This window comes from Carcharhinus amblyrhynchos, chromosome 2 (assembly GCF_965287045.1).
Source record: "Carcharhinus amblyrhynchos chromosome 2, sCarAmb.v2.hapA, whole genome shotgun sequence".
In the NCBI taxonomy this organism is placed as follows: Eukaryota; Metazoa; Chordata; class Chondrichthyes; order Carcharhiniformes; family Carcharhinidae; genus Carcharhinus; species Carcharhinus amblyrhynchos.
In genome coordinates this window covers 132,854,916-132,879,906 of record NC_137325.1, presented here as the reverse complement: position 1 = coordinate 132,879,906, position 24,991 = coordinate 132,854,916, and the positions used below count along the sequence as shown (strand labels likewise).

The window sequence follows — 24,991 nt, the reverse complement described above, 5'->3', positions numbered from 1 at the left end:
TAAGGAAAAAAATGTAAAATGCCACCCAATGCTTCGAGTCCATTTGACTCTTCTTCAGAAGCTGCAGATTTCCAGCATCCACTGTATTTTGTTTTTAATCTATGTTGATACAAGTTGGCTGAAGGAGGATGTTCAAATGGAGCATAATCGTTCACGAGGTCGGGTTGGGCTCAACAGCCTATTTCTGTGAGGCATATTTATCTGTAATTCTATGTCTTTGCAAACTTGTGGGTGTTTGTGAAACTGACATGTATTTATGGAGCACTTTCACCTACATTACGGGCGATGGGTATAAGTTACCACCATACTGATACAATTCTGACTGTTTTCCATGTAGAAAAATATCGATGAGAGTAGTGCCTTGATTAGCAAAAGCAGCAAGAGTTCTCATCCCTGGAGTACAAGAAGCTTCTTTTTGGCATCGAGCAGGGAGCTCAAATCAAATTTTATAAAACCCAAATGATGTTTCAGTACTATGTTTCTAGAAGCAATATTTCATTTCCCCTTTACTTCAGAAATGACTCAAGCAGAATTATCTTGTGATAAGGCAATGAAGATGCAAATTTGAGATTTATTTTAAGGACACCAGCAACCTGGGTCTCAAAGCACTCACAGGCGATCATAGCCTTACTCGAGAGCTAAAAAACGAATTGTACAAAGGGCTCAGCAAAAAGCTTGCAGTTAGAAATTGGGAGACACGCAAACAATGAACTGGATGACTTAATGAAGACGAAGTGGGGAGGGCCATTATCACATCATGTGATGGTCCCTGAACATATCAATTCAACCACCTCGCCACTCTCCTCCACCCCCCGCCCCCAACACCACCAGACATCTTATGCAGAGTACACACATATTCTTTACTGTCTTTGGAGGGACAATACCAAGTCTCTGCATTGCCATTATTATGCAGGACAACCACTGTGTACGGTTCTGGTCACCCTATTATAGAAAGGATATTATTAAACTAGAAATGATGTGGAAGAGATTTACTAGGATGCTACCAAGATTTGACGATTTGAGTTATGAGGAGAGGCTGGATAGACTGGGACTTTTCTCTCTGGACCGTAGGAGGCTGAGGGGTGATCTTATAGAGGTCTATAAAATAATGAGGGGCATTGATCAGCTAGATAGTCAATATCTTTTCCCAAGATTAGGGAGTCTAAAACTGGAGGGCATAGGTTTAAAATGAGAGGTCAGAGATACAAAAGGCTCCAGAGGGACAATTTTTTCACACAGAGGATGGTGAGTGCCTGGAATAAGCTCAGTAAGAAGTCTTACAACACCGGGTTAAAGTCCAATAGGTTTATTTGGTAGCACAAACCATTAGCTTTCGGAGCAGCGCTTGTGGCTTGTCCTACCAAATAAACTTGTTGGACTTTAACTTGGTGTTATGAGACTTCTTACTATGTTTACCACCAGCATCTCCACATCATAGAACAAGCTGCCAGAGATAGTAGTAGAGGCGGGTACAATTTTGTCTTTTAAAAAGCACTTAGTCAGTTACATGGGTAAGATGGGTATAGAGGGATATGGGCCAAATGAGGGCAATTGGGATTGGCTTGTGCTCACTTGAACCTTGGTGGAGAACTCCCTGGACTATTTAACATTGGCTCGCTGCATGCATCATAAAGACATCACCTGACAATTGCAACTGGACTCCAAGTGTTGGAATTTTATAACAGAATATTTCTCAGAACTTTCAGGCAGGAATTTCAAGATCTGGGTTAGTCTGGATTTTCTAGCATGGGTTGGTGAGTGTGAGCAGCTATCAATGGGACACAGTGCTTCACTCTCAATGCCTGCTCTCAGACAAGTTGCTGTGGGAGCAAATGCACCAACTATAAGCTTGGAGATTTCTTTGCATAGAATTACCACACAGTAACAGCCCATTCAACTCCTTTAGTCTGTACTGCTGCTTATTCTACACACGAGACTTCTCCAATTCTATCCCACTATGCAGACAGCTTGTGAATTCCCCCTGAGTCATTGCAGAACATTTCCAACTGCTGCTTTCACAGTAGCATTGGAAAAGATAGCCCAGTAACCCTTTCCCCTTGGGGGGAAACCACTACAAAACCATTTTTAAAAAGACTCCTTTTACCCAAAATGTTCTCAATTAGAAATAACATTTTGTTGAATGCAGACCATTTGGCCCAACAGATCTATGCTGGTTTTAAGCATGCAAGTGCCTCTTGCTCTCAGCAGGTGATCAACTGCTGGCGCAGTAGGGCAAGGTGATTGGAGGTCAAGCAACTGGGCCCTTTGAAAGATGACTGGATGTTGCAGTGAGAAGTTATAGACTGGGATGGTGGAACCAAATGGGTTGAAGAAGGTCTTTCTTCATACAAGCTAATCTTATGATCTTTTCAAAGTTCGTGGGACATGAGGCAGAGTTGTTCGGGGATGTTGTCATTGTCAAGAATTGGCTATCCAAGCCAACCTCCCTTTTCTCTTAATAGGTGTGCATGCAGGCAGAAGGAACTGAGAGGCAAGATGGAGAGAATAACGACAATTCTAATGCCCCTACTACTTCTAATTCAAGTATTGCTGAGAAGAAGGGCATTATGTGTGGGCGTGTTTTGTCTTGCACTCATGAGGACACTTTTACGCTGTTTCTGTAGTGTAGTGATTATCACATTTGCCTAACACGCAAAAGGTCCCTGGTTCGAACCTGGGCAGTAACATTCATGAGGACACTTTGCAAGGAAACTAATGTAAGGGGAAACAGCAAATGTACACCGTACAATAAGAAAGTGTTGGCTGGTTGGCAAGTGGACTCATGACTTCTCAGCGTTGAACATACTTGAACATCCACCTTCAACATACAGGCAGCACGGTGGCACAGTGGTTAGCACTGTGGTCTTGCAGCACCAGGGACCCAGGTTCGATTCCCGGTTTGGGTCACTGTCTGTGTGGAGTTTGCACGATCTCCCTGTATTTGCGTGGATTTTCTCCAGGTGCTCTGATTTCCTCCCACAGTCTGAAAGATTTGCTGGTTAGGTGCATTGACCTGAACAGGCACCAGAGTGTGACGATTTAGGGAATTTCACAGTAACTTCATTGCAGTGTTAAAGTAAATCTTACTTGTAACTAATAAATAAACTTCAGCTTAATGACCTGACCTCTACCACCTCTTCAGTAAAGAATTCCACAGATTCACCACCCTCTGAGATGGGTAGATGTCTGAAATGGGTGACCCCCTTACTCTGAGATTATGCCCACAAGGGAAAACATCCTCTCAGCATCTACCCTGTTAAGAAGCCCCCATTAGAATCCTATAGGCATCAATAAGGTCACCTTTTTCTAAACTCCAATGAATACAAGCCCAACCTATTCAACATCTCCTCATAAGAAAATTTCTCCATACTTGGCATTAACCTAGTGAATCTTATCAGGGCTGCCTCCAATGCCAGTGTATCTTTCCTTAGATAAGGGGAACAAAGCAGCTCACAGTATTCCAGGTTATTGCCTAACTAGTCCCTTGCACAGGTTTAGTAAGATCTCCTTATTTTTACATATGGTTACAGTGGATTATGAAATACTCTGAAACAAAAACAGAAAATGCTGGAAATTCTCAGCAGGTCTGACAGCATCTGTGGCGAGAGAATAGAGCCAATGTTTCGAGTCTGGATGACCCATCGTCAGAGCCTTATGTTTACTCCCCATTCCCTTTTAAATAAGGGCTTCCCTGGTGCTATTGTTGATTATTTCCCTGGCTCGTTCTTTGTTTGTGTGTGCGCGCGCCTTTAGCGATTCTCTCTCTCTGCACATTCCCTGTGATTCATTCAGTCCTTCTCTCGCTTGTCAATTACTCTATGCCCTGCCATCCTATTTCCCTTCCTTGTGTTTTTGCACTTTGCACTACGCGAAAAAAAAAGGGGCGAATGAGCCAGGGGCTGATGGTGCGTGTATCTGGTGATGCTATGACGGTGGGGAGTGACTTGGCTTCCTCTTCCTCTTGTGTGCAAAGGGCCGCTACACTCAGTGGTGTGTCCTGAACGTCATATGGGCCGTCAGGCTGCGATTGGCTCCACTGAGCTCACCAGACAGATTGTTTTGACCGCTTTGCCTGTCTGCGCTGCATGAATAGTCCCCACTGCAGGATGTGACCTAATAACTTCATATACAATGTAAGTGCAGCGAGTTAACAGAGAGAGAGGGAGGGGAGAAAAAGCACAGCCAGCGCGCAAAGTTCTCTCCCTGTCGCAGAGAAACTGACATTCATGATACCTGGACGGTAAGGTGTTGCGTTTGTTTATTTCCCTGCAATGGGGTGGCGGGGTTAAATGGCCAGTTTCAGGGTGAGCTGGTTACCCTTCTTCTCCCCCCGATTCTCTTCAGCCCCTCAGACTCTGAAATGGACAGTTAAATTGGGCATCTATTTGTTTTTGGGGGGGGGGATGCGTTTGCCTGGAAACCCACACCTCTTGTCCACGGTTGTAAATGTATTGTCTGCTCCCTTAAAGTCGAAAGCAGAATTGTGGCATTGATGGTCGTTTAGCTGGAAAGCGAAACTAAAATGCTGAGTGCCAGATGTTTGGTTTGATACAGGGGGGAGGGGTGGTGGAATTAACCGTCTAATAGCCATCTCCACCAGCACATACTTTTAATTAAATGCATGCAGTGCCCCTCACATTTGGGACATCTTGCTGCCCAGTTGCCACATTTCACTAAAGTTTGGGACTTGGACAAGATCCCGTGTTCTTTCTGTGTTTTTTGTTTTAGTGAAGTCACTTTCATAATGCCTCTTATTTCTTTCTGCTGTTCATTCCTGCAGGGCCGCAGAGGTGCCGCCAATTTAGTGTTAATAACAAGAAACCCTCCCGGTACCAGATGTCAAGGATCGAGGAGGCTTGCTGGTCCTGCAGTTGTACCCGGGTGCGTTCATCTGAGAGCAACGGCACGCTGCTGGTGGCAAAAGTTCACGAAATGATGACCATCGTCAGCTCGATCCTGGGCAGTGCCTACTGCTCCCTGGTCAGCGGGCACACCATGAACTTAGTGCGGCGGGGCTTGGTGCTCTTCACCGTGGGTGTCTTCCTGGCCCTGGTGTTAAACCTACTGCAGATCCAGAGGCATGTCACCCTGTTTCCCGAAGAGGTCATTGCCACAATCTTCTCTTCTGCCTGGTGGGTGCCACCTTGCTGTGGCACAGCTGCAGGTAAGGATGGGACTTTAGGGAGGGAGGAAGCTCTTTCAAACAACATGTCATGTGTAGTTTAACCGGACTTCTGTTTGTGTAGTTTCTGTTCATACCATTTCTGATACTGTAAAGTGGTCCAGGGCAGTGACACATTGTCCCAATTTAACCTTGATGAATAAAAGGACATTATCAGTTTAGCAAATCTTGCCCAGTGTTAATGTTGGACATTATTTAATGACTGGTGTTTACATCAGTAAGTGGAAAGCTTTCATTGCAAAGTCCAAGCCACTCTTATGTTGTTGTCAAGCTGAGATGCGTTTAACATCGCACCAAATCTAACGAGTTACGAATTCTACAGCCATTTAAATGTGAAATCAATGATTATTAAGAGATATTTATCTCTGGTATGGTTGTGTCATCTTTATTCTTGAAAAGTCTCTCATTGCTTGCAGTTCAATTTTTTTTAACCCTCATACCCCCCACCCCATACCCCATGCAGAAAACTCGGAAGACTATTAACCTTTTTTTTAAAGCCCCTATGCTTTCAGACCATGCAAATTCACTTTGGGGTGAACTCGCTACAGTGTAGAAACAGCAGCTTCCTTTGGTATGTGGTTTGATCTTTTGACAACCTCGGAATCTCCCCGAGTAAATTGGATTTTCGTCTTTTGAAACAAAGGTGAAGTTTTTTTTGGGGGGGGAGCTTTTTGGCAGCATGAAATGAAAATTAGACAACTAGTCTTGAGCCAGTTAACATTTAAGTTTTTTTTAATCTTTGCACTCGGGAAAGTGTGTATATTTTTGACAGTGAGTTGTACAGATGATTGCTGTCTCCTTTTGATGGGACATTCCTATTTGTATTTGCCAGCTGTTAGCCCCCCCCCCCCGCTTCCTTCCCCCGCCCAGATCTGCTCCCTGCTGGAGGGAGGGTTTCGCGCCACGTGTCGCTGAATTTGCATGAAATTGCAACTGTGGCGGAAGGGGGCGGGGCCTTGCGGCGCAGAGCTGCCCTCTGATTGGCCCAGCTGGGAACTGGTGAGCCAAAATGCTTGCTCCTGATTGGTTGCTATGAGCAACATGCCACCGCGCTTTAAAAAAAATCAGAATGAAAACAAGGAAACTAGGTAGCCGGATGCTGAAAGGAGGGTTTGCAGGCTGTTCCAGGTTTGCCTTGTGGTTAACCTGTTAAAACCCATCTCACTGCTAGTAAATTCACTGCAATGTTAAACCTACTTGTGAACTAATAAAGAAACATAAGCATTCTCTCTGCTTCTTAAGTGGGGTCATGGTGTGGAGAAGCCAGCATTGGACTGGGGTAAACACAGTAAGAAGTCCCAACACCAGATTAAAGTCCAACAGGTTTTTGCTACAAATTAACCTGGTGTTGTGAGACTTCTTACTGTCTTAAATGGGGTTCAGATTCTCAGCCTAATAGCAGAGAGGATAATCTGCAATAAAGGCAGGAAATGCATTTACATTAGCACATTTCATTACCTGTGACACCCCCTGGCTCCTGTCAGCCAGTTTTTTAAAATGTTTATTCATGAGTTTAAGTAAGCTTAAATTAACATTGTAATGAAGTTACTGTCAAAAATTCCCTAGTTGTCACATTCCAGCACCTGTTCAGATACACTCAAGGAGAATTTAGCGTGGCCAATGCACCTTACCAGCACGTCTTTCAGACTGTGGGAGGAAACCGGAGCACCTGAAGGAAACCCATGCAGACACAGGTAGTATGTGCAGACTCCATGCAGACAGTGACTTAAGCCGGGAATCGAACCCGGGTCCCTGGGGTTCACTGTGCTAACACCGTGCCACTCCATGACATTGTATCTAACAATCATCATTTCTGCCATGCCAGGATGGTCAACTTTCCTTTTAGTTTCACAATTACTTTCACTGCTCAGACAGCCACTGCTACTGGCTATATCTCACAGAATAGTGGAACAAGCTCAAGGGGCTAAATGGCCTATCTCTATTCCTAATATCCACAGAGCTCTTAGATTAATATGTTGCTCAATGTTTTAAAGATGTGCTTAGTAAACAAATATTATGAAGAAGTTAATCTTTTGTTCTGACAGAAAGTGATAGAAGCACACAGTAGGTCAGTTAGCATGTTCAATAGGTTAACAATGGAGAAAATGCTCACCCCTGAACATTGACCTTTTCTGTCCAATGCTGATTGTCTTGTTAATCTCCCAACTTTTTTTTGCTGTGATCCTTTAGTGATATTTGTACAAGTCTAAACATTCACTAATATTTCTTACTCGTCTAAAGGGTGAACATTTTACCTTTATAGAAATCTGTAAGCATTTTGTTAAATCCGTGACATCTGGCTTTAAGCAGATGTTCTTCTGCGTGGTCTTAGTTCAATGGTCCTAACTTCTCTAACATCTAATCTTTATTCAGCTGTTGTGGGGCTGCTGTACCCCTGCATTGACAGTCACCTTGGAGAGCCTCACAAGTTCAAAAGAGAATGGGCAAGTGTCATGAGATGTGTAGCAGTCTTCGTTGGCATCAATCACGCGAGTGCTGTATCCTTTCGATTGTTAACAGGACAAATTCCAGTAGGACCCGCTCATTCGCTTTTCCCAGAAATGATGGTTAATGTTTGTGTAACTGCCAAATGGACCTATCTGAATACTTCTCAGGCAGAGCCAAATAGATTTTTGTTTAACAGGGGGTTGGAAGATTATCCTTGGTTGGTGGGAATGTGGGATTGAGGTTACAATCAGATAAGCCATGAATCAGCCTTGTTGAGTAGCAGAGCAGGTTCAAGTGGTCCATTCCTGTTCCTACTTTGTGTGTATATATTAATTTATATTGCTGCATTTTCTGATGTAAGGTGGTGTCTTCCATTTGAATAAGGACATGAGGAACATTTAAGAGGAAATTTGTATCACTTTTCTGCTTCCTGAAGAGCCTGGGCACTAGAACTTACTAACAGGAAGATCAAATTGAGTGAAAGTAAGGCTGGCCTATAGATGAGTGCACAGGGAAAAACCAAATCCTTCATTTCAAGATGTGGAGTTGCTGGCATTGGACTGGGGTGGGCACAGTAAGTAGTCTCACAACATCAGGTTGAACAACAGGTTTATTTGGTAGCACGAGCTTTTGGAGCGCTGCTCCTTCATCAAACATCACTCACTGATGAAGGGACAGTGCTCCGAAAGCTCGTGCTACCAAATAAACCTGTTGAACTTTACCCTGGTGTTGTGAGATTACTTACTTTTCATTTCAAGAAAGGTACATTACAAAGAAAAGGGACTATATAAAACAACAAAGCATGCACTGAAGGGAATTGTGAATACCCGACTATGATTATCCTTGTTGAGGGTTCATTATCTCTAAGAATACAACGTGTTTTCCAAGTATGATCCAAATCATTCCAAGCTTTTCGTACATTTACAAAGGAGCAGTCAGATTCTGAGTTTTATCAGATTTCAGCTCCTTTCCCTCCCCCACCCCATTCCCCCCAGGTCTTGCTGCAGCTGTATAGGGCATTGGTGAGGCCGCAGCTGGAGTACTGTGTGCAGTTTTGGGCGCCGCACCTGCGCAAGGATATTTTGGCCCTGGAGGGAGTGCAGAGGAGGTTTACTAGGCTGATACCGGAGTTGAGGGGATTGAGCTATGAGGAGAGGCTGAATAAACTAGGCTTGTACTCGTTAGAGTTTAGAAGAATGAGGGGAGATCTCATTGAGACGTATAAGATGATGAATGGGATGGATAGGATAGAGGTGGAGAGACTCTTCCCGCTCAAAAAAGACAGTAGGACTAGGGGGCACAGCCTCAAGATAAAGGGGGGGTGGTTTAGAACGGAGTTGAGGAGGAACTTCTTCACTCAAAGGGTGGTGAATCTCTGGAATTCTCTGCCCGTTGAAGTGGTGGAGGCTGCCTCGCTAAATATTTTTAAGAAGCGGGTTGATGGGTTTTTGATAAGAGAAGGGATTAAGGGTTATGGGGAGAGGGCGGGAAAGTGGAACTGAGCCACGACAGATCAGCCATGATCTTATTGAATGGCGGGGCAGGCTCGAAGGGCTAGATGGCCTACTCCTGCTCCTATTTCTTATGTTCTTATGTTCAACACCTCCAAACGTCATCACATTGTCAAGGTCATGGTGTGTGCACTTAATGATTAAACTGTAACTTTAATTGTTGAAGTACTTAACATTTATCAACTCTGAAAACTCCTCCTAAATCTCAGATTCCCCTTCACATTTTTTGCCCACCATTTAAGAGCATGTCTCAGAATATCCCTTTTTGATTTTTTTCATCATCTTTCCTCATAATGTATCAGCTTGGCTCAGTGGTGCCCCTCTTGAGTCAGGATGTGGGTTAGAGCCACGTTGCTAAAATCTATCCACGTGACCAAGATTGGCACTTGTCTACCACCTTGAAGGTACATCACATTGTCAGAGGTCCAATGCTGCATTTAAATGGGCCTCGTGGAGGTAAAATATGGCGTTGAACTATTCTCGGAGCCTTGGACCAATATTTATCCTTCCGATAACAATCTGCGTTTATATAGCGCCTCTAACGTTGTAAAACACCCCAAAGCACTTGAGATGAGTGTTGTCAAACAGAGAATTTGGCAACAACCCAGATAAGGAGATTATTGCATAGGCAACCAAAAACTTGGTGAAAGATTAACTAATAAGTTGAATTTAACTAAAAAAAATTAAACTCATTAACTACTCATTTATCTGATGTATTTGGGATCTGGCTGTAACGTGCGTTGGGATAGTATGAGGGACTTGTATAAATACAAGGTCTTTACTTCTCACGTGCATACTGTAAGCACCCTGGGAGCATGCTGGAGGCAATTCAGATTGTTGTCAAACTCCGTTGGCTGCTTTCCTGTGTGATTTCTGGAAAGTGCTACAAATATAATGCGGTGTGACCCACATGATTTGCTGTTCACTTCACTTACATCATCAAATTATAGTGCTGTCTATTCCATTTTGACTGCAGGTTCCTGCCATGTAATTACTGCTTCCAACTCTCCCTTCAGTTTCAGCGCACTAGACATGCTAAGAACAAACACAATACAGAATGCTCATCTCAGGGATGTCGAGAATCCTTTTCTGCAAATAAAGCAAAGATTATTTCCTTAGCAACTAATTAAATTTGATTCACAGTGGTTAGTTCTGCTGCCTCACAGCTCCAAGGACCCTGGTTCAATGCCAGCCTCGGGTGACTGTCTGTGCAGAGTTTGCAAGTTCTCCCCGTGTCTGCGTGTGTTTCCTCCAGGTGATCCGGTTTGGTTAGGTAGATTGGTCATGCTTAGTGTCAGACGGGTTAACAGGGTAAATACGTAGGGTTACAAGGATAACACCTGGGTGGAATTTTTGTCAGTGCAGGCTTGATGGGCCAAATGGTGCTCTGCACTGTAGGGATTCTATGATAAAACAGTCAGTAAAAGACAGCTTAGCTGATCCTGGTCTCTCAGTGACTCATCAATTGAAGTTTCTTATTTCCCCCCCTTCCTTTTTTGAACTCCTACGTGACTCCTATTAACCTCATCTTCCTTTTGGATGCTTGAGTTTCAACAAGTTGGTAAGCTTGATGAAGAAGATCCTGAGAGGCAGGATTTATGAACATTTGGAGAGGTATAGTATGATCAAGAATAGTCAGCATGGCTTTGTCAAAGGCAGATCATGCCTTATGAGCCTGATTAAATTTTTTGAGAATGTGTCTAAACACATCGACAAAGGAAGAGCAGTAGATGTAGTTTATATGGATTTCAGCAAGGTGTTTGATAAGGTGCCCCATGCAAGGCTTATTGAGAAAGTGAGGGGACATGGGATTCAAGGGGACATTTGCTTTGTGGATTCAGAACTGGCTTGCCCACAGAAGGCAAAGAGTGCTTGTAGATGGGTCTTTTTCTGCATGGAGGTCGGTCACCAGTGGAGTGCCCCAGGGATCTATTCTGGGACCCTTGCTCTTTATGATTTTTATAAATGACCTGGATGAGATAGTGGAGGGATGGGTTGGTAAGTTTGCTGATGACACAAAGATTGGAGGTGTTGTGGATAGTGTGGAGGGCTGTCAGAAGTTGCAATGAGACATTGATGGGATGCAAGACTGGGTGGAGAAGTGGCAGATGGATTTCATCTTGGCAGGTCAAATAGGATGGCAGATATAATATTAAGGGTAAGACTCTTGGCAGTGTGGAAGATCAGTAGGACCTTGGGGTCCGGGTTCATAGGACGCTGAAAGCAGCTTTGCAGGTAGAGGCTGTGGTTAAGAAGGCGTACGGTGTACTGACATTCATCAATCGAGGAATTGAGTTTAGGAGTCGGGAGATAATGCTGCCCTGTATAAGACCCTGGTCAGATCCCATTTGGAGTACTGTGCTCAGTTCTGGTCGCCTCATTACAGGAAGGATGTGAAAGCCATTGAAAGGGTGCAGAGGAGATTTACAAGGATGTTGCCTGGATTGGGTGGCATGCCTTATGAGGATAGATTGAGAGAGCTGGGTCTTTTCTCCTTGGAGAGACGAAGGATGAGGGGTGACCTGATAGAGGTGTATAAGATGATGAGAGGTATAGATTGAGTGGATTCTCAGATGCTTTTTCCCAGGGCTTAAATGGTTGCCACAAGAGGACACAGGTTTAGGGTGCTGGGGAGTAGGTACAGAGGAGATGTCAGGGGTAAGTTTTTCACTCAGAGGGTGGTGGATGCATGGAATCGGCTGTCAGCAGTGATGGTGGAGGTGGATTTGATAGGGTCTTTTAAGAGACTTTTGGATAAGTACATGAAACTTAGTAAGATAGAGGGTTATAGGTAAGCCTAGTAGGTAAGGACATGTTCGGCGCAACTTGTGGGCCGAAGGGCCTGTTTGTGCTGTAGTTTTTCTATGTTTCTACGCTTACCGGCAACTATTTCCTGTTGGATTCTCCCATTGATACATTGTTTTTTAAGCCACAGTTGACTCACCATTTGTCCTTCAAAGTCTAATTCTAACCTTTGTTTAGTTGACAGCACATTTTTCCACCGTTATAATGTGTTTTTCCAGATTGCAAAACACGCCCCCCCACGCCTTATTAGTTCACAATATTGTTCCACAATAACTTCATTGCAGTGTTAATGTAAGCCTTACTTGTGACTAATAAATAAACTTTAGTTTCTCCTTTGTGAAAGTAAAGAGCTGATTTGAACTTTTTCCCTATTATTCACTTCCCTCCCATGGTCCACCCTTTTGTTTAAAGTTATAAAGTAAAATGTTTATTTATTAGTGTCATAAGTCAGCTTATATTAACTGTACAATTGCAGAACTAATAGTGGTCAGGAAGCCAGCAGGAATTCACCCGGCACTCCACACCCCCAGTTCTTCTTTAAATAGTGCCATAAGAACTCTTACACCCATCTGTGAGGCTGACCAAGCTTAACATGTCACCTGAAAGACAGTATCTCTAAGAATGAAGCACTCCCTTAGTACTGCATGAATTGTCAGCAAAGGGTATATGTTGGAGTGAACCTAACGATAGAGGTGTTAATAGTGCATTGATGATATGAACATACGAAGTAAAGTTTGTTTATTAGAGTCACAGGTAGGCTTACATTAATACTGCAATGAAGTTACTGTGAAAATCCCCTAGTCGCCACATTCTGGTGCCTGTTCGGGTATACCGAGGGAGAATTTAGCATTGCTGATGCACCCAACCTGCATATCTTTTGGACTGTGGGAGGAAACTGGGACGGCCGGAGGAAACCCATGCAGACACGGGGAGAACATGCAGACTCCACACAGACAGTGATCCAAGCCAGGAATCGAACCCAGGTCGCTGGTGCCTTGAGGCAGCAGTGCTAACCACTGTGCCACCGGAGCAGAAGTAGGCCATGTAGCCACTTGAACCTGCTCTGGCATTCAATAAGATCTGTTTGTGTTTTTCACATTCCCAACTACCCCAATAACCTTGGATTCCCTTACCTAAAAGAAATCTATCTGCCTTCACATTTAAAATATTCAATAACCGCACCCCGCCCCCACCTCCACTAAAGCGGAGAGTTTCAAAGTCGCACAACCCTCTGAGAAAACAAATCTTGTTATCTCTTTCATAGAGATATATTCATAGAATTCTACAGTGCAGGATGCGGCCATTCAGCCCATCAAGTCTGCACTGACCACAATTCATCCAGGCCCTATTCCCGTAACTCCATGCATATATCCTAGCTAGCCCCTTTGACAGTAAGGGGCAATTTAGCATGGCCAATCCATCTAATCTGCACATCTTTGGACCAGGAGGGAAACCAGAGCACCCAAAGAAAACCCATGCAGACACGGGGAGAATGTACAAACTCCACACAGACAGTGACCCAAGCTGGGAATTGAACCCGGGTCCCTGGGAGGCAGCAATGCTAACCACTGCTGCCCCTAAAAGGACAGCCCCTAATTTTAAAACAGTGTTTCCTAGTTCTGAATTCATCCACCAGAGGAAATATCCTTTCCACATCCTCCTTGTTCCAATCCAATCAGGGTCTTATATCCTTCAATCAAGTCACCTCTCACTCCTCCAAACACCAGTGGAAAGAAACCCAATCTGTCAATTTTATTGATTATATTGTTGAGATGCACAGGCATATACCCTAATCGAACCAATGTTTAATTAAGTGCCTAGAGCACTCATAAAGAGAGACTGCTAGGACACTGGGTTAGGAGGTAGAAGGCATGCATTTGCAGTGCTTCATTCTGTAAGTAAATCAACCGTTAAGAAAAGGAATTGCATACAGTTTTCATGCTTGGGTTTGGGATCAAGTTAACAAAAGGCACAAAATGAAAACCCACAGTTATTGTGGTAGAAATATGCTTCAAAGGGCCATAGACTTTCACTCCAGGCAAAAGTGAAAATTGCTACCCCAGGGAATTTATTAGTCAAAATAGATTAAAAGCTGATTTTAATGAACAGCAACGATCCAACTGTCCAACGTTAAAGGGGAGGCAGTGGCCAAGTGGTACTATCGCTAGACTATCAAACCTGAAACTTGGTTAATGTCCTGGGGGCCCAGGTTCAAATCCCACCACGACAGATGGTGGAATTTACGTTCAATAAAAAATATCTGGAATTAAGGATATACCGATGACCATGAAACCATTGTTGATTGTCAGAACAACTCACCTGGCTCACTAATATCCTTAAGGAAGATGATTTTTATAATGAGTTGTACTAAAGCTCATTGACCTGTGAGAAATCATGGTTATGTCAAATGGCCCCAAATTGGTTACTTGACCTAGCTTATATGTGACTCCAGAGCCACAGCAATGTGGTTGACTCTCAGCTGCCCTCTAAGGGCATCTAGGGATGGGCAATAAATGCTGGCCAAACAGCAATGCCCATGCCCCAGAAATTAATTTGAAAAGCCTTTTCTGGTCCCATACAACATCTCCTAATTCAATACATTTTACGCCATCTCAAGAATAACCTGAATGAATTCAAGTCTTGCAACTTCCTGTCAGCTGTTCATCCAAGTAAACAAAATATTGAAGAGTTGGTCAGCCTATAGTTAACTGCTGTTTAGTGCACATGGTGTGTATAATGAGATGCCTCGTAGACGTGTTGCTTTTTTATAATCCAAGATCACTTATGGTTCTTCCCTTAACTCTTACTTAATCAGAAATTAGATTTTGCCAACAACATGCAATTGTCCTTGACCCTGGCAGCCCTCTCACTTGGTCTCTGGTGGACATTTGATCGCTCCAGAAGTGGATTTGGACTTGGCCTTACAATAGCCTTTGTAGCAACCTTGGTCACTCAACTTTTGGTGTATAATGGTGTTTACCAGTAAGTATAAAACTGTTGATTTTGTCATTTTGACATTTGTCACCCTCTCATCACTTCCCTCCCTCCTTCTGGTCACTCCCAACCTTACCTTCCCATCCCTTCCCAACCTCCTAGCATCTGCATTACCAGTAATGTAAATAAGTTCAACATAGTTATGGATATCTCCCCTATTGATAATTAGCCAGGGGTATGATTTTGTACATTGTCTCAAATGGTACACAGAGCTATCCAATAGCAAGGCATTTGTACTCCTTGTGTTGAGGGCAAGGTAGGGGATAAACACTGGAGATCTCAAGTCTGAATACCATCCAAGACTAGCATTTAACATCACATCTGGTCCTTTGGTACCCCATAGATTCAACCATTTTGGGGCCATTTGTTGATGTAACCATGATTTCTCACAGGTCAATGAGCTTTAGCACAACTCATTATAAAAATTACCATGCTTATTTTGTGGTACTTCATGGTAATGATGCTAAATTTACAAAATCTATTGATTTTTTTTCCCCATATTTTGTATTAAAATCACTCCAACTAGACTCTCCATGTGTCCCCTGCCTAGTTCCATTAGCTGGTATATAACATCACCATTCCCACCAGGGGCCCCAGCAGCCAAACATTAATGCCATCTGAAGACAGCCTACTCATATGTATAGGCTATGGATTCTTCTCCTATTTCCAGCAGGATAAATTCACACGGTTGGCCACGCCACCTTGACTGGGGAGTAGGGGAGCATCGGGTGTTGTAAAGATGGGAGATAGTGGCAGGCAATTTTCTTTAATTCCATTTTTCTAAGCCAGGTGTTTAGTATCATGATGTGAAACAAAAACTAGGAATGGTCAGTTGCTGAGTAAGCAGTAGACGGTGTGCAGTTGGTGACACAGTGGTTAGCATTGCTGCCTCACAGCGCCAGGGACCTGAGTTCAATTCCAGCCATGGTCCACTGTCTGTGTGGAGTCTGCACATTCTCCTGGTGTCTGCGTGGGTTTCCTCCAGTTGCCTCCCACACTCTGCCATGCTAAATTGCCCCTTAGTGTCAGGGGGATTAGCAGAGTAAATACATGGCGTTACAGGGATAGGTCCAGGATGGCATTGTGTCGGTGCAGACTTGATGGGCCGAATGGCCTCCCTGTGCACTGTAGGGATTCTATGACCACTAAGCCCCATAGTAAAATGTCTACAAACCCCTTTCTTTGATTGCATGCGGTGGCCTTACAACTAACCATCGCTCAGTGTTCCGGTCCTTTGGTCACTACCTAGGAGACAAATCTCCCCATTCCCGGCTGCGATGCTACCCATATTCATATATCCAGATTCAGTTAGGAAGAACGGCTGCACCTGGGGTTAGGGGTGGAGATCCTGAAATGTTAACCATGGCCGACAAGAGTGAAATGGAACAATAGAAAACTGCTAGTTGCTGTTAAAATTGAAACAAGTACCAGTGATCAGTGACTGAGCTCTCCCAATAGGAGTGCTTCTTGTAAGATGAAGTACACCCCCCCCCCGCCCCATCCCTGTCCTGTGAGGCCAGTTCCTCAGGCCCAAGACTGAGAATTAGTTGCCCCTGAAAGGTAAGAACGTTGTTGAAAGTTCCATAAATCCAGCTATTCCTGCAATAATCCAAGGAATAAGGAAAGTTTGTGTCATTGTTGATCCAGGTACACCTCACCAGATTTCCTCTACATTCGGTCATGGCTTCCCTGTATATTCTTCTCTGGCGGAGTGACCGTAGGAAACATAGGCAGACAGCTGGCCATGGTAAGCTGTGTCTTTCAAATTGAATCTATTCATTCTCATTTGTACAGGCGACGAGAAGCTTTCTTTCCCCCTTTATTCTTTCATGGGGGTGTGGGCGTAACTAGCAAGGCCAGCAATTATTGTCCGTCTCTAATAGCCCCTGAACTGTGTAGGTTGCTGGGCCATTTCAGAGGGCAGTTAAGAGTCCACCCACCTTGCTGTGAGTTTAAGACTCTCATGTAGGCCAGGTCAGGTAAGGATGGCAGATTTCCTTTCTCGAAAGGAAGTGAGCCAGATTGGTTTTTGCAACAATTGATGACAGTTGACATGGTCACCATTACTGAGACGAGCCTTGTATTCCAGGTTTGTTCATTGAATTTAAATTCTATTTTGCTGCCATAGAGGGGTTTGAACTCGAGTCCCTAGCACATTAGCATGGATCTCTGGATTACTAATCCAGTGATGTTACCACCATCTCTGTCCATTTCTGTCTGATTTTGCTCCTGTGAAGGACTTCAGAATGCTTCACTCCATTAAGAGCAAATAAAAAGTATTTAATAAAACCTGTATTTATATTGTGCCTTTCACAACTGGCAGATGTCCCAAAATGCTTTACAGCCAATGAAGTACCTTTTGTTGTGCTGTCATTGTTGTAATGTAGGAAACATGGCAGCCAATACCACCAGAGATGGTGGTAACATCACTGGATTAGTAATCCAGAGATCCATGCTAATATGCTAGGGACTCGCGTTCAAACCCCTCTATGGCAGCAAATAGAATTTAAATTCAATGAACAAACCTGGAATACAAGGCTCGTCTCAGTAATGGTGACCATGTCAACTGTCATCAATTGTTGCAAAAACCAATCTGGCTCACTTCCTTTCGAGAAAGGAAATCTGCCATCCTTACCTGACCTGGCCTACATGTGAGTCTTAAACTCACAGCAAGATGGGTTGACTCTTAACTGCCCTCTGAAATGGCCCAGCAACCTACGCAGTTCAGGGGCTATTAGAGACGGGCAATAATTGCTGGCCTTGCTAGTTACGCCCACACCCCCATGAAAGAATAAAACTCCCACAAACATAAATGTGACAAATGATTGGATAATTTATTTTGTGATGCTGTTTGGGGAATAAATAAGGGCGGCACGGTTGCAAAATGGTTAGCCCTGCTGTCTCACAATGCCAGAGACCCGGGTTTGATTTCCGGCTTGGGTCACTGTTTGTGTGGAGTTTGCACATTCTCCCTGATTCTGCTTGGGTTTCCTCCCACAGTCCAAAGATGTGCAGGCTAGGTTGATTGTTTGTGATAAATTGCCCATGGGGTTATGGAGATCAGGCTTGGGTGAGATTGTCAGTGCAGGCTTGATGGGCTGAATGGCCTCTTTCTACACTGTAGGGCTTTTATGATTAGCCTGGACACCAGGGATATCTCCCCTGGTCTTTTTTGTAGTAATGACATGCGATTGTTTACATCCACCCCAAGCAGGCTGGTGAGGCCTGGGTATACCACATTGTATATGGAGATGCTGGCGTTGGACTGGGGTGGGCACAGTAAGGAGTCTCACAACACCAGGTTAAAGTCCAACAGGTTTATTTGGAATCACGAGCTTTCAGAGTGCTGCTCCTTCATTACCTGATGAAAGTTTGTGATTCCAAATAAACCTGTTGGACTTTAACTGGTGTTGTGAGACTTCTTATTGTCTGAAAGACAGCACCCCACACAGTGCCACCCTCAGTACTGCAGCGTAGTGTCAGCTTTGGTTTTAGTGCTCCAGCACTGGAGTGGAACTTGAACCTGCTTGTGATTCAGATGCGAAAGAGCTACGCACCCCACCACGGCTAACATACTAAGCTCTCTAGAAATGGAAGTTGTTGACTATTTTTGTTAGGCAAGAGCATTGAGGCTTACAGAACCAAAGCAGATAAATGGAGCAATGATACAGATCCGCCATGACCTAACTGAATGGTGGAACAGACACAAGGGCTGAATGGCCTCCTTGTGTACCTCTGCCCCTATAGACTATACATGCATCCTATAACTTTATTTTGTTAGTAGCGTATAATAACAAGTTGGCAGAGGAATGGGAGGAGCAACTGGAAGTCTGTCCAGTGGTTTTTACGCAGGGGTCGGTGCTGGGTCCCATGCTGTTTGAGGTGTTTATTAATAAACTTGACGTGAATGTGGGAGGTATGCAGAATAGTGGCAAATGGAATTTAACCCTGAAAAATGTGAGATGATAATTCTGAGAGGACTAACAAGGCAAGCAAATATGCAATGAACGGTAGAACACCAGGGAATAGGGAAGATGAGAGAGATCTTGGGGTGCACTTCCAAAGATGCCTGAAGGCAGCACACAATTAGACAAGATGTTGGCACAGAATATAAGAGAAGGAAGGTCATGATGGAGCTGTATAAAACACTCATTCAGCCACAGCTACAGTACCGTGCGCTGTTCTGAACTCAACACTGTAGAAAGGATGTGATTGCACGAGAGTGGGTGCAGAGGAAACTCACCAGGATGTTGCCTGGGCTGCAGTGTTTCAGCTGTGAAGGGAGGCTGGTCAGGCTAGGGTTGTTCTGCTTAGAGCAGATAAGACTGTGTTGGGGGGATTGGGGGGGAAGACATGATTGAGGTGTACAGAATTATGAGGGATATTGATAGGGAAGACAGGAAGAAGCATTTGCCCTTAGCGGAGCGTTCAGTAACCAGGGAGCACAGATTTAAGGTATTGGGCAAGAGATTTGGAGGGAATTTGAGGAAAAGCTTTTTCACTAGAGAGTGAATCTGGAACTCATTGCCTGAAAGGGTGGTGGAGTTGGGAACCCTCACAACATTTAAGAAGCATTTAGATGAGCCATTGAAACACCTATAGCATACAAGGCTACGGACTCAGTGCTGGAAAATAGGTTTAGAATAGATAGATGCCTGACGGTCAGCAGACATAATGGGTCAGATGGTCTCTTTGTGCTGTGAAGCTTTATGGCTCTAAGTTATGGATGGATGTCCCTTAAGTTCAGCATTGCCAGTGACCAATGTAAATGAGCATCACTGGCGTCTGTGCCGGTGTATGACATATATAGTCTTCCCAGACACACCTGGGCAGAGGTCACAGTCCCTCTTTGCTTTGCTGTATTTGGGGCCAGATTTTCCTGCAACCGACACAGGGAGCCATTGGCTGCCCCCAGGATCTTCTAGTCCTGCCAAAGTATACAGGCTTTTGCATGGCTCGCCTGCCCTCGTCACGGGGGCTCGACTTTGGTGGGACTGAAAGATCCAGCCAGCAGGAAGGGCCAGAAAATCCCATCCTGGATCTTCTCTAGAGCTACCACACGTGAATTTATATCACTGTTTTTACCCAGTTTTGAATTGCTGGAAAGGAGGAGGATGCGTTTAGTCACAGGACGAGGTAATATGGGGATAAGCCACAAGGCTAAACACCAAGGGCTCCAATTTCAGCAAGTCTTTCAAGCCTGTGAAGCGTAGACACCTGTCATACTGAATGCCCTTTTTCTTAATTTGTTTATGGGATGTGGGTATCGCTGGCTGGACAAGCTTTTAATACCCATTCCTGAGGGCATTTAAGAGTCAACCACATTGCTGTGGCTCTGGAGTCACATGTGGGCCAGACCAGGCAAGGATGGCAGATTTCCTTCCCTAAAGGACATTGGCAAACCAGATGAGTTTTTACAACAATGGTTTCATGGTCATCATTAGATCATTAGATTTTTTTCTTTACTGAATTCAAATTCCACCTCAGAGGTGGGATTCGAACGCAGGCCCCCAGCGTATTACTCTAGGTCTCTGGATTACCAGTCATGGGATGATACCACTAAGCCACCACTTCCCCATTGGTTGCTGAATGTAATTATAAAGATCAAATAGTAAGTTTAAAACACCAGAAATGGGTAAGCTGTCAGATAGTGGAATGGACAGATATGATGAAGGGTTACATCTACCCGTCAGCTTCAGACTCACTGCGCATTTCCATCAGATTTTTGAATATTATTTTGAAATGCCAAAGCCAGTCTAACCTAACTTGGAACCACGTGTGTGTGCGCGCGCGTGTGTTTTGTTGTCCTGATTTAACCTCTTTACTCTTTTCACAGGGAGTCTCTGAAATCACACACAAGGAATGTCTTGATAAGATGCACAAGGACTGAGCAAATGAGCATCAGTCAAAAGGATTCATAAATGGTGCCAATGTAGATGCTTCGTGTGGGAGTGCACGTATATACACCAGGGAGACCAGTAGGTGCTATATATGGTGGAGGATGCGATTACTGCATGATATTCATAAAAGGGAACATTTTGCAATCTGTGATTGCCTTTGTACAAATTGATCCATTTCTCAGCATTGAAGACTTTTTTCTGCTGCAATCTGTACATACCGAGTCTACCAAGTGTAATCACTTAGTTTGTGTGTGAACTGCAATGCCATTACCCCTATTGCTATAGCAGACCTAAGTAGCAAGTATTAGGTCTGCTTGATAAAAGTGCAATGTACCCGGTACCTGAGCCTTGTCGTATATCTGTACTTATTTATTTCCCCTTCTCAACGTCATGTGTACCACGTACAGTGGAGCTTTCCATCCTTTTGCAGAGCATGGTTATAAAATTGCAAGCAAATTCTGCTTTTTTTTTTCTCCCTCCAGCCCATTACTTCGCATGACAATAGTGTTCACCAGAGTTTGGCTGCTGTGTCACAATGTGTATATGTACAGTAGAAATTTATAATCCTGCAGGATGTGCGCAGTGCCGAACTGTGAAGGAAGTGAACTTTTTCTTTCTCTCTCGCAAACTGGAAACCTCCACTTGAACCCATATTGAGACAGTCCCTGAGTGAAGGTGTGTTTTTCCTTGCAACCTTCATAAGGCAATAAGGCAGTGACGGAATATTTCCTTTGGTCCATTCCTGTTTCTGCTCCATCCCACCTCCTTCCTAATCTCCCCCCCACCCCCGCCACACCCCAAGAGTGAAGTGATTTTTTTATTGTTTTTGCAGTGTTAGTGTTTTTGATCTGAACCAATCAGCATATTTGCTCACCTGTTGATAAGATGATTTATCTGATTTTTGTAAATGTACACATTCAGTTTAAATGTATTTGATTTTTTTCTCCCTTTACTGTTGTCAATAAAAAAAATGTACAGTGAATGTCAAATGGTTGCATTTTCTGAAAAAAAATACATAGGTGCAAGGACCATAGAACCCTACAGTGCAGAAAGAGGCCCTTCGGCCCATCGAGTCTGCACTGAACACAACCCCACCCAGGCCCTACCCCCACATATTATACCCACTATTCCCTCTAACCTACACATCCCTGGACTCTAAGGGGTAATTTCTTAGCATAGCCAATCAACCTAACCCACACGTCTTTGGACTGTGGGAGGAAACCGGAGCACTCAGAGGAAACCCATGCAGACACGAGGAGAATGTGCAAACTCCACACAGACAGTGACCCGAGATGGGAATCGAACCCAGGTCCCCGGAGCTGTGAAGCAGCAGTGCTAACCACTCTGTTACTGTATGAGGCAAGTTTTTACACAAAGGGTGGTGGAACTCGCTGCTGGGGGGGGGATTGTGGAAGCGGATATGATAGTGAGTTTTAAGGGGTGTCTGGACAAATAAATAAATAGGATGGGAATAGAGGGACATAGTCCCCGGAAGGGTAGGGGGCTTTAGTTCAGATGGGCAGCATGGTCGGTACAGGCTTAGGGAGCCAAAGGGCCTGTTCCTGTGCTGTAATTTTCTTGGTTCTTTTGTTCAAAGGAGCAACTAAAGTAGTCGATTATACAGAAAGTGGCGGGTGTTATGTTATGGTTAATTTGAAAGCATTTTGCTTTTCCACACAGCCAGGTTAGGTGCTGGGATTTAAGCAATTTAAATTTACTTTCCAGATATGCTTTCCAAAGTTGGATTGCTGAGACCTCTTAGTGGGAAGGTCATGAGGTCAAGCTGCACTCCTGAATTGGAACATTTAATCTGTCCAAAGTTTCTCCACCAGGGGTTCACACAAGGAATGTTTCTATTCTTGGGGCTAAAGGGATTAAGGGACATGGGAGGAAGGGGGGGGGAAACAGGAATTCGACGATCAAAATGAATGGCACAGCAGGCTCGAAGGGCCAAATGGCCTACTCCTGCTTCTAGTTTCCATGTTTCACAGCCCTGCAAGGGTTCATGAGATATCTTCAGTGGTTTGCTGAAAATAATCAGAGGTTGTGTCGAATGTGGGCCTCACCTAACCCTCTCCCTCTCTCTGGCTTAAGTGCTGCAACCATGCAATTCTGTTGGTGGTAGATAGCCACTTACGCAGGTTTGCAGTAGCAACACCTCACTGGGCCCAATTGCACGAAATCGCAATAAATTCAGGCATCAGGCTTGTAACGCGATCTGCACCCGAAACCAAGCAGATCGCGCCTTTACCGACACCCGTTTTGGGCGTGGATCCGGTCCACACCCCAATCAGGTGGCCCGACGATTTAAAAGCACTTACATGTATCTACATAACATAAGAAATAGGAGCAGGAGTAGGCCATCTAGCCCTTTGAGCCTGCCCTGCCAAGCACAATATTTATAGATAATGATCATTCTGTGTGCTTGACTAAATTACTCAAATAATATTTTCCTCTCTGGTATTTGGAACAAGTATGAGATTGGAATGTAGATCATTCCAAATGGTTAATGTGATGGTGCAGCTAGTCTGTGTGCTGTCTTCCATGTCCCCATTGTTTTGGGCAATCTGACATTAATTTGCAGTGGGAGATGGAAGATCCAATAAGAAACATAAGAACGTAAGAAATAGGGGCAGGAGTAGGCCATCTAGCCCTTTGAGCCTGCCCTGCCATTCAATAAGATCATGGCTGATCTGAAGTGGATCAGTTCCACCTTGCTGCTTTCTCCCTTAATTCCCTTGCCTATCAAAAACCTATCAACCCGCGTCGTAAATATATTTAGCGAGGCAGCCTCCACCACTTCAAAGGGCAGAGAATTCCAGAGATTCACCACCCTTTGAGTGAAGAAGTTCCTCCTCAACTCCGTTCTAAACCGTCAGCCCTTTATCTTGAGGCTGTGCCCTCTAGTCCTACTGTCCTTTCTGAGTGGGAAGAGCCTCTCCACCTCTATCCTATCCATCCCATTCATCATCTTATATGTCTCAATGAGATCTCCCCTCATTCTTCTAAACTCTAACGAGTACAAGCCCAGTTTATTCAGCCTCTCCTCATAGTTCAACCCCCTCAACTCCGGTATCAGCCTAGTAAACCTCCTCTGCACTCCCTCCAAGGCCAAAATATCCTTGCATAAGTGCGGCGACCAAAACTGCACACAGTACTCCAGCTGCGGCCTCACCAGTGCCTTGTACAGTTGCAGCAAGACCTCCCTACTTTTATATTCAACCCCCCTCGCTATGAAGGCCAGCATCCCATTTGCCTTCCTGACCACCTGCTGCATCTGCAGGCTGGGTTTTTGCGACTCATGCACAAGGACCCCGAGGTCCCTCTGCACCGTCGCATGCTGCAGTTTTTCGCCACGTAAGTAAGAGTCCTTCCTACCATTATTCCTACCAAAGTGGACAACTTCACACTTGCCAACATTAAGTTCCATTTGCCATTTCCTGGCCCATTCGCCCAGCCTATCTAGATCCTTCTGCAGACTCTCCACACCCTCCGCGCAATTTGCCGTTCCACCAATCTTGGTGTCATCAGCAAATTTTGACACCCTACACTCGGTTCCCTCCTCCAGATCATCTATATAAATGGTAAATAGCTGAGGCCCCAGCACCGACCCCTGGGGCACTCCACTAGTCACCAACCGCCAATCCGAATAGCACCCATTGACCCCCACTCTCTGCCTCCTATTTGACAGCCAATCCTCTATCCATGCTAACACCCTACCCCCAACTCCATGCCCCCTGACCTTCTGCAATAACCTCTTGTGAGGCACCTTGTCAAAAGCCTTCTGAAAATCAAGAAACACCACATCCACCGGCTCTCCTCTATCCACCGCCCTAGACACATCCTCATAGAACTCCAATAAGTTCGTCAGACACGACTTCCCCTTAACGAAACCATGCTGCATCTGCTCTATCAAACAATTCTCCTCAAGATGCCTCGCTATTTTCTCCTTGATCACGGATTCTAACATTTTACCTACAACAGACGTTAAACTAACCAGCCTATAATTCCCTGCCTTTTGCCTGCCACCCTTCTTAAACAACGGCGTAACATTAGCCGTTTTCCAATCTTCCGGCACTTCCCCGGAATCCAGCGATGTTTGGAAAATAATCATCAAGGCATCCACTATCACCTCCGCCATTTCTTTCAGA

General features: G+C 44.5%; 1 protein-coding gene and 1 non-coding gene across 3 annotated transcripts; both read left to right on the top strand.

Moving 5' to 3' along the window:
- The first annotated feature begins 2,614 nt into the window (after positions 1-2,614).
- On the top strand, positions 2,615-2,687 carry trnav-aac (transfer RNA valine (anticodon AAC)). Its single transcript has one exon. It is a non-coding gene; the product is annotated as a tRNA-Val (tRNA).
- A 1,304-nt stretch (positions 2,688-3,991) lies between these two features.
- On the top strand, positions 3,992-21,829 carry insig1 (insulin induced gene 1). 2 transcript variants are annotated; one of them, XM_080212968.1, is made up of 6 exons: positions 3,992-4,133; positions 4,781-5,164; positions 7,556-7,680; positions 14,762-14,928; positions 16,588-16,687; positions 20,777-21,829. In XM_080212968.1, the coding sequence occupies exons 2-6, from the start codon at positions 4,837-4,839 to the stop codon at positions 20,828-20,830; spliced, it is 774 nt and encodes a 257-aa protein (XP_080069094.1). In that variant the 5' UTR covers positions 3,992-4,133; positions 4,781-4,836; the 3' UTR covers positions 20,831-21,829. The 2 variants fall into 2 exon arrangements, with proteins under 2 accessions (XP_080069094.1, XP_080069085.1); XM_080212959.1 differs by having other exon boundaries at positions 4,129-4,240.
- The last annotated feature ends 3,162 nt before the right edge of the window (positions 21,830-24,991 follow it).